This window comes from Syngnathus leptorhynchus, chromosome 10 (assembly GCF_054491065.1).
Source record: "Syngnathus leptorhynchus isolate UIUO chromosome 10, UIUO_Slep, whole genome shotgun sequence".
NCBI lineage: Eukaryota > Metazoa > Chordata > Actinopteri > Syngnathiformes > Syngnathidae > Syngnathus > Syngnathus leptorhynchus.
Window position 1 is genome coordinate 2,146,281 of NC_141204.1, and position 10,314 is coordinate 2,156,594.

General features: G+C 43.0%; 1 protein-coding gene across 1 annotated transcript; it reads right to left on the reverse strand.

The window, feature by feature from the left end:
* Positions 1-43: 43 nt before the first annotated feature.
* inpp5f (inositol polyphosphate-5-phosphatase F) lies at positions 44-10,298 on the reverse strand. The gene is made up of 20 exons (XM_085922765.1): positions 9,819-10,298; positions 8,866-8,946; positions 8,332-8,468; positions 7,709-7,834; positions 7,386-7,553; positions 7,240-7,296; positions 6,330-6,528; positions 5,999-6,178; positions 5,809-5,876; positions 5,369-5,493; positions 5,192-5,269; positions 4,920-5,040; positions 4,699-4,827; positions 4,487-4,604; positions 4,212-4,410; positions 4,005-4,076; positions 3,864-3,937; positions 3,525-3,653; positions 3,254-3,341; positions 44-3,151 (listed from the first exon to the last, which is right to left on the reverse strand). The coding sequence occupies exons 1-20, from the start codon at positions 9,913-9,915 to the stop codon at positions 2,005-2,007; spliced, it is 3,393 nt and encodes a 1,130-aa protein (XP_085778891.1). The 5' UTR covers positions 9,916-10,298; the 3' UTR covers positions 44-2,004.
* Positions 10,299-10,314: the final 16 nt, after the last annotated feature.

The following is a 10,314-nucleotide window of genomic DNA, read 5'->3' on the forward strand; positions in this document are numbered from 1 at the left end:
TTCTGAGCTTACTGTACTTAACAAACATCATGCTACACATTCATTCGCTCATACTTTTTATTCCAGTGGAATATTGGACAAAAAGTGGACAGTGCACTTTTCCATCAAGTAACACCCAAAGAGGATGAGAATAAATAGGAGACTTTAATATATATAATACAATGTCAACACTGGAAGAGGGTTGATTAAAAAAAACAGATGACGTGGCTAGACAGTGCTGAAGAAATGCTTTAAGAACTTGTCATGTTATAGGCGGGCAGGACAGGCACAACAACAAAAAAATGACATTGTTGCTGAAGCACTTGAATGAAAACAGTTTCACCCTTAACAGAATTACAATAATGCAAACTATTGCATTACAACAACAAAAAAATACATAATTGTGGTGTCTCTTGGGAATGTTGAGGATTCCTTTTACTCCAGTGTTGTAATCCTAATGCATTATTTCAATACAACTTTTGCATTCAAACTGCATTCCAGCAATACCTTCAAGCTTTTGGCAGCTCCACTCTCCAAAATAATACAGCAACCACGAGGTAAACAATTGAAACTTGCAAATCTAACAACGATAAATATGAAAAGTGTGACCAATTATCTTGGGATATTCCATCTCAACACAGACCAGATTGCAATCGCTTTGATACAGTGAGCCCCAAATCTTTAACTCGATAGATTAGGCATTTTTTAGAAAAGAAAAATATTTTTAGAAAACAATGATGCAAAATGGGGGGGGGGGTTGCTGATAAAATATCCCAAGACGAGTTACCCTGAACATTTTCTATACAGTACGGTACACAAAAAGAAAAAAGGACCGAAAAGGTAGACTTTACGACAAATACCTGATATACACATAGAATCCCACTTTAATTCCCCGTTAAGGCAAGTAAGCTTTCAGTTTCAGGAGTGTTTCTTTATCATTTGCATATATACTTAGAATGTGCTACTCGGCTGTCTATACAACAACAATCTACAAGGTGAATTTAAATTACAGTCAATTCGTACAACCGTTGGAGACACCCTTCTTCCTCTTGATACAACTTTTCAAAATATAGATTGATATATTTGATTTCGATATATGCTCTTATCTCCATTTAGCTGCCACCCTAGCATCCATCCAAAAAAAAAAAAAAAAAAATCCAAAGGGAAGGTTAAACAGAGAACAGAGCAGATACTCTGGACACACTGACAATCATCAAACTCTTACTAAGGTGTCGTCAAAGTTTGAACCGTATAATAGCGACACTTGACAATCTTGATATTACATAGGTGTTGTCTTGTTCAATTTTTAATAGTTTACACCAGAACATCATGTTGGATCCGCACAAGTTAGTTGGTCAGACGTTAGGACAGCTCTTTACGAAATGTTATTATTATTATCTATCACAAATACCAATAGGTGATCCAGAGTTGGTCTATTATCATGCAGCTAATAATGATCTGCTCGGTCAAAGTCAGCCATTAGCACCAACTTGTCATGCAAGCATTGTGGGCATTCGAATCACCTGAGAACAGTGTTATGTTTACATGCACACAAAAAAAATGCACATCATTCAAGCTCCCGAAAAATTGTTCATGGTTTGCTGTAGCTTTGTTTTCCGGAATATATTCACTCAAATATGACTTCAATTGAATCACGCAAAAACGGATTGATTTGATGTATTTACAGTATTAAATTGCACATTTTGTCAGGGGTGGCTTGAAAAATCGAGAGATACGAAAATATGATGGCAATTTGGAGGATATCATAAGTTGCAAAATGGTCCTTTTAAAAAAAAAAAGAGACACCGCATGTTCTTATGTGCATGTAAACATTCACTGCCGTGTTAGTACTGCCAGTCGTTCTCAATTGTGTACAACACTGGCTACTTGAACTAAAGGGCATATAAGTGGGGGGGGGCACATGTGTTGGCCAAGGAGTGAGGCTAAGAACAAGTCATTGCTACCGCTACGCTAACAACAGGTTTTTATAGGACGTCCTCCTAAAGTGCTTCTCCGAGCAAAGCGCTAGATCTGAATGATCCTGGTCTGGCACTGAGTAAACATTGCCTTCAACTCGCTCTCTTGGGCCTCGTTGACTGTCTCGGGCTCTGGGCTCTTTTGCACCTTGGCCACGGCAAAGTTGAGGCCCTGAGTCAGCCCCGCTTGGGTGAGACTGGCCACCTGGACCATGGAGCTCTTGATCTTGGCAAAGGGGGACACGACCCGGCTGCCGTTGCTGTCGGCGGGCGAAGGGCCAAGGCTGCTCTCCAGCTGTGAGCCCAGACTCCTCTGAGAGCCACCTGACACGGCAGAGCTAGGCTTTTGAATGTTGAGAAGGTTCGAAGAGGAGGTAGTGGTCTGGACGTCGAGCTGGGATGGCCTGGGGAGGTTTGACTCCTCCTCCTCCTGCTGCTGATGCTGCGGCGTTGTGCTTGGCTGCTTGGGGTCCGCTGGGCTTTTATTCTGCGCGGGCACGATGGGCTTGAGGGGCCGTTCTCCGAAGACCTCGACGGGTTTGGTCTGCGCGTCCTGGACAAACTGGTGGCAGTAGGCATCAAAGGGAGTGTCGAAGTCAATCAGAATGGCTTCTTCAGCCACCGAGGCCGGGGACTTGTCTTCGCTGACCTGAGAAGAGCTCTCCTGTTGGCTTTCACAGCCACTGACGCGGATAATTGAGGGAATATTTAGCTCGGCGCTACTGACGGACTGGGAGCGACTGCCCAGTCTCGGGTTAGATGCTACGATGCCGCAGCTGGGCAGCACATAGTCCACATTCTCAAAGGAGCCGGAGCGGGGTTGGTCCGGGTCCGAATTATAAGAGTCGGAATCATCCGAGAGATCAAAATTGACGTCGTTGGTATCTTTGGAGCTTCCTGCGACGGGATTGCCATCAGATGTGTCCAAGCTGCCGTCTGACTTCCACAGGTTAACATGCATAGTTGGCTTCAGGAAATTGACCTTCACGTCAGGCTTTGGGAAATTTCCCAGCTTGCCGAGAGGCTTGAAGGTGCTGATGTTCACGTTCGTTTTGGTCTGTTTTACTTTCTGATTCAAAGAGGAGAACTTATTGAGGAGGAAACTTTTGCCTTGAGCCAGCCCAGAGCTGCCCTGCGCCTGCTCACCAGTTTTGTTCTGGATCCCCATGATATCTTCATGAGGTCTGCTCTGACGCCTGAAGAAAAAAAAAAACAAAAAAAAAAAAACATTAACGTCAGAAGTGACAAACATTGTGTTGAGGCAGTATTATGAATCTCGCGCTATATATACAAATGACCTGTCCAACTTCTTTTCAACCACGAGTAGTTCCAACCCCCTGGCCTGTTTTGTAATGCGGAGCATCTCAGCAATGCACTGTAGTGTATCTGAAACAAGATGAGACGATCCTTTAATCATCCCCACAGGAGAAATTACAGTGTAGGTTAAAGCAGCAGAGTATATTGTTTAAGAAAATCATTTTGGAATACAAAAGAACATTTCATCTGATTATTTGATCAATCGATTCTAAAATTATTCAATGTCTAGTTACGCAAAGGTACATATGCAACCTTTTCCGTCATCTTCGGGATTTCGGGTGGCTGCTCGCAGAGTGTGAAAATATCCACTCGACACTTCATTTTTGTAATGCAGGCGCATACAGCAGAACTTTGGTTTGCCAAACAGTGTCGGTTCTGGACCTGCAAAAGAATATTCACACTTACTTCACTTCCATTTTTTTTTTGCGGGCTTTAGTTTTCATTTCCTTGAATGAGTCATTCCTCAACAATATCAGTATACGGGTACTGAGAGAAACTGAACACACACACACACTTTTCGGAAGTGCTGGCTGACTCAGCCGGTGACACAAAGCCCAGTCACTTCTCCTTTGAGTAAAATTGAACACTTACCAATTTCGATCTTTTCCAAACCCTCTAAATTGAGGCGCTGGTACTGGTTGACTTTATCTGCTTCCTCGTCGTAGCTACGGATGAACGCAACCAGAGGATGAGATCCCATTGAATAGGTTGGAATATTTTGTTAAGACTTACTAAGCAATGTAGTAGGCTTTGTCAGACAGAAGCAGAAGAACACCCACGTCTTTATTTGTGGCGTCGATAAGACTGAAAAGAAGAAGGCAGATGTACGTTGAGCTCAAAACACTTCAGAGATTTCTGGCAAAGTAAACGTGACAATAGTGGTCGCTTTGTACTTTAAATGACCCATAAAATGACGGAGGAAAGAAACGTGCTGCAAACCTCATGTCACAGTTAATGAGAGCCCAACCACCGTGAAACCTCTCATCGTCGGGTAAGAGAAGCTGCATGTATGTCTGCAACAACAGGCTGACTTGCTCCTGGGCTCCTCTTTGGCTTTCCTGCTCTTTTTCTTCATGCTCCTTCTCCTTACTGAAAATTGAGTAGAGGTCTTCAGTCACTGGAAGACCCATCATGAGATCTGCAAAGGAAATGGCGAGACGCTGCGTGAAGAGTTGTTTTGACGTGCGGGCACACTGTCGGCCGACGTTTCCTACCGATTACTGCTTGTCTGTAAGCATCTCGGAATCGGTTCAGATAGTAACGGTTGGCTGAGTTCACTCCATCCTTCATCACACCAGCCAGTTTTCGCTCACCCGTCCTTGTAAAATCTCCCTACAAACAAAACAGTGTTCTCACTATTGGAAACCAAGTTGGAAAGCCTTTTGTAAATAGGGAAGTCATTTCATGGGATGTGGAGAAGTCATACCTTAAGTGCTGCTGTTCCAGCGTACTGTCTGCTGATGGTGTCGCCGTTGTTGGCCCACATGATCTGATAGATCCTGTAACATTGGAGAGGTAGCGGCTGCTCCGGAGGCATCACACCCAATTTCTTCAGCTGAGAGAAATCAAATTGAAGATTGCTGTTTGCTAGATTCTCAGAGAAACCCGAGGCGAAATAGATCCTGTTTTCGTTTGTAAATATTTGACCTGCTGTTCCATAACCACCCGAGCAATAGCGGCCTGGACTACGTTGGTCCTGTCCAGACAATCCATGCAATTGACCCGAAAGATTCCCTCTTGCTTGCAGATGACGCCAGCTTGGTCCACCCTAGCAGAGACATCCAAATGCAGCACGGTGTAATTTTTTTTGGGTAGCTGACAAACCTGATAACACTACATATTTTTCTATATTTTCTGTAATGTCATAAAATAACACACTGTTCTTTTCAGCTAATTACAAAATAGTCAGTCACACTTACCAGGCCCATTTCATGTCGGTGATGATGTCACAGATGGCATCTGTCAGTATTTGCACATTTTCAAATTTCATCCCTCGACTAACATATAGTACAAGAGGCCAGAGAAAAGGGAAGTAAATGCACAGTTTGACCAAAAATGAAACTGCAAACACATCACAGCCAAAGTGTTTGTCTCACCAGTGCTCGTGGAAGTCAAATGACACATAGGTGAGGTTTGGGTTGTTGTAAAGAAGCACTTGCTTTAGATACGCATCCCCAATCAACTTCTCTCGTCCACTTTGGTCAACTAAGTTAATGATGACCTGAAATGAAGAACAAAGAGCATTTAAGCATGTCGCATTTCGGAGTTTGGAACAGAACTGAGGTTAACATGTTGGTGTGTCCCTTGACAACTCTTCTTTTCTCATGTGGCCCTATGGCAAATTTAATTGCTCACCTCTAATCTAACCCATGCTCATGTTGCAATACAAGAATAAACGGTAGGTGTCTAAATACACTTTGGCAGGGTGTAAACCATTTAGCTAGGAAGGACGCTGCGAACATTCACACAAAATCCAATTGGGGGAGGTGCAATGGCAACAATTGTTTTAAAATGACACATACACCTGCATAGCTACCTCTTTCTTGTAAAGTTCGAGTTGCTCGTCAAAGTGGGCAGCAAAATACGGCATGGTCTCCTTCTCTTCTGAAATGCCAGAAACAAAACAATTTGACATTTTTAACGTTCAAACAATGTTTTTAGGATTAGAATGAAGCACGAATATGAGAAGTGCAATCGTGGCTGAGAAATGATTTCCGCCCACTGACCTTTCTCCAAGCGTGGTCGGGGATTGTAGCGGTATCCTGCCTGGCTCCAGAAGACAGGCACAGAGCCACGAGTCTGCACAAAGGACAGAGTGTGGCTGTGCACGTGGATCAGCTGCTCCGTCTCCACATAGTTAGCCACGTGGCCATCTGTATCGACTCCTCGACGTTTGTACCGCATTCCTTTGGACGAGGAGAAAGGACAGAGAGACTTTTCAACTTTTTCACGTGAAAAGTAAATCGTGATTTTCTTTATGATGTAAACCTACTCTGAAACATTTATACTGGAAAGAAGACCTTGTATTTTTACAAGATCTACAGCTTGGTAGTGTACCTGCTCGGTGGCGGCTACGTCTGGAGATGAGGGCGACGGTGAAGCGGGGATGGATGTCGTCAACGCAGGTCACCTCCTGCGGTGGAGTTTCAGGACTGCTCCGTTCCTCATCAGACGTTTCATTGTAATTCACCACAAGTTCTTCCACTTGGACAAAGCCCTGGATGATTGGCATCACCCAAAAGTCCACCTCAGGGGTCTGAGACAAAAGACATGTTTTTTGTTTAGAATAACAACTTACTGTCAGTACTTGTACAGTAAAATAAAGACTCAAACATGACCATATGTGGGTCACACAGTGGAAGTAAAAAAGATTGAGAAGAAAAATTAAAACTTCTTTTTGTGTCATTTATGACTAGCCAATGAAATAATTTTTCCTTAGACAAGTTCTTTTGTCTTCACCAGTTCATCCAAGCTCTTTTTTCCTAAAGTGATTGTTGCTGTGTTTGTGCGCCGGTGCTTTCGCGGGCCATGGAGACGAAGAAAACGGAATGATACAATAGAGTAGGCGTGTTCCACTGTAACAGCACATGGGAGAGCCACTTCTGATGTCGCAGAAGGAAGGGCACCTATTTTTACCAAAGCAATACTCCAAGTGGTTTAACATTTGCTTTGTGGTTCTAAGTGTTGGAAAAGAAATGAACTGGTAAGCTGAGAAAAGCCGCCTCTACTGAAGGAACAGTATCATGTTATCTATTTAAGATACAAATACAAACTATCTTGCCCTAGATCAACTATTGCATGCAAGAGATAATCTCTTTACCTTGCATGATTGTTATTACTTTATGATTGTCATGTCATGGTGCTTAAACTTTGCTCATGTTAAAAAATCCGGACAGCTGGACACAGTCAATTCAATCCAGTCTTAATGCGAGAGGGGGAAAAGTAATAATAGGGGGGAAAGCATTACCTGCAGGTCTACAAGATCTTGAATCATGTGTTTGTTCCAGAAGAAACGGTCATCCACCTTTCACGATAAAAATAAGAAAAAAAAACGGTTTTGTTTATCCATCCAACTTTAACATTTCACAATCCAAGTTGTGTTTCCCTCCAGACCTGTTTCCAAAGCGGTATATTGGACTTTTCCAATTGCCCTTGACGCTGCACAGTGTTTGTCAGGTCATAGGTTGGGCTGTAGTAGAAGGAGTCAGAATCCATGAATATTTTGTAGAGCTCATCGAGCAGCCGCCTCTCGAGACGTTCCTTCTCTTTGTTTTCCTTTACCTGGAAGGCAGGGGAACACTGGATTGGGCAAGATGTGTGGGTTAGGTAGGTAAGACAGTAAGGTAAGGGCCAGGTCGGGTAGGTTAGGTAGGAAGTTAAACTGGTAGAGTAGAATAAACATCAGAAACACCAAAGGTGTGTGAAGAGAGACCTACCTTTTTCTTAATGGGCACAGCCACATTGGATTTGATCTGGCTTAAGGTTTTCATTAACTTGGACTCATCAGGAGACTGAACCAGTTTCTCTGATTTGTCGATTCCAAAATGATGCTTTTTGCACAGCTGAAAAAGAGGAGCTTGTGTCATTTGAGTGGATACAAAATGACGGACCTGCTATCAGAATGGATGCAAATTTGACAAAATGAGGAAACACTACCGCTATTTGCGCCTACATGGAGCAACTGGATTTGTTTGCACAAAAGGGGCGAGGGTGGGAGGAGAGGGTGGGGGGCTTATTATTCTGCCGCACAATGTAAAACAGGGTGGAGACTAATAACAGTCTATTGGGGAGCAATCTTTCACTGTCAGGATTACTCACTTGAAAATATTGTGCCTCACCATCCATGAAGCTCCCCTGAAAGACTGACATCTTAGCAACCTTTCTCTAATACAATTGCATCTTCGTGTGGGCCTCGCAACAAAACAAAGCTACACTCATATATTGTAGTAGCTGACGGGCCGATTATGAATCATACACTGACGCAGTCGTCGTATTCTTGGCAACACTCAAAAGAGGTCAAGCATTATACGCTTTGTCTGAATAGGATGCACACACACACCTCCAGCTCCAGCTCCTGCGGCTCTTCATCAGACAGAGGAATGACGGCTATCTTGATGATCTTGTAGACTTTGTGGTTGCCTGGCAAATGGCCAACCAGCGCTTTCTGGCGGATTAATACGAGGCCGAGAGGAAGATCTGGCAAGAGGAGTAGAAGGGGAGGTGCATGACGGATGTGGAATTTCTCACATTCGAAAAGGTGTGAAGGAACCGGCCTCAACGCTGTGATTAATTATTTGGAATACAGCAGACATCTGGTAAATAATTATTGAATCAAACTGTATAAACTCCTGCTAAACTACCATGTCTGTGAAAATATGACAATCGCCCTTGTGTATGATAAAAATAACTCTAAGGATGGGGGAGAAAACAAATCAATTGAATCATCACGAGATGCATTTCAAAGTACATTTGCACTCATTTTCACACCTTCACATATGACTTTGAAACAAATAACAGAAATAGATTTGCCGTATCAAAAGATGACTTTTTTATTTAGCCCTTTTAAGAAGCAACGAGCTCTCCATTTTCTTACCTGTGTGAAGCTGTATCTTTCCGATGATTCCTTCCACCAAGCCCAAACATACAGGGTTCCAAGCAAGCAGTAGGTCTGTCGCTGAAAGAAAAACAAGACAAGGGTTTGTGGATATGACATCATTTAAGACCAAGCAGTGGTAAGGCTGAGTCAAAGGAAAACCGTATTCCATTCATCATCATAGAGGTGAAAATTGGAGACATATGAAGGGTGCGGCAAAGGGAGCAGAATGTTGACATGTGACTTGTGCAATACTAATTCTTTCTTAATTCTTCAGTCTCCACAAATTAATTGGGGCGAAATCTTCAAGAAACATTCAACCCTGACTGAACTTCACCAAATACTCCCTTGTGTGCTCAGGAGCATAGTGGAAGTTGAGAAAGGAGCGGAAACCCTTGTTCCAATTAAATAATGAAAGAGGCAACTGTAAACCTGTTTAGGATGGCTACACAACTGTAGGACTTCAAGGTATCAGCATCCTTAGCAGTATTGAACGGCTCCAATAATTCATCACTTGTTTCATTTTCACTTGTTGACATGACATTACAGGAGCCTTAAACACAACAAACTGGTTTCCATAAACAATCTAGTCAAGGAAGCTGTCATCAAACCAAACGCATGATTGGACTCTTGTTACAGCTAGTAGATCTGTGTAATTAAGAACTTGAATGTCTGGTTTTCGCCTATGAGTTCAATATAAAAAGTCACTAAAAATCGCCAGCTTGTCGGTAAAATGAGTGGTGAAGTCGGACAAAACACTATGACAACCGTGTTTACTATTATTATTCAGTTATGAAATGGTAAGTATGATTGTGGCTGAGGTTGGTAGTGATCATCCCAAATTATATGACATATAAAAATGCATTTAGAAATGGATTGAGAGTTTGATTTCAACTCGTCAAGAAAATGTGTTTATTTCAGGAGAAAAGATCATCTGTTGGAATGATACGTACCAGGTTTGAGTGTCACGGTACCATCCTTTCGGCTATACCAAAGAGCGCGGTCCTCGTTCTGAAGAATGTAATCGTCTTTGGCTTGGAATAGCTCCATATTGTCAGTATATGTTGAACAAAATAAGTCAGGAACAAAAAAACAACCGCTCTGGGGAGGTTAAGAGTCAAGTCGTGAGAATGACAGCGGTTAGCCAGACGGCCAATTGCTAACTCGGGTTAGCTCCTCGTTCCCCTCCGGCTGACTGGTGAGCTACAGCTACAAGCTAGCAGCAGCTGGATGATCGTCCAGGTTTGTTCCACTTGTACCCATATTAGCGATTGCTCTCCCTCACCACTGGACACATATTCCTCCCCATTGTTAGGCTGGGCATAAAAGTAAGGCATAAATTCAAGGGGCCATCCAGGTTTCCTGCTCCAAACAATGACACGTGACGTGTCGTCACGAATGGAAAGCAGTTAGCGTGCCAGCCAAGACTCACTTGGTTTTAATGGGAGT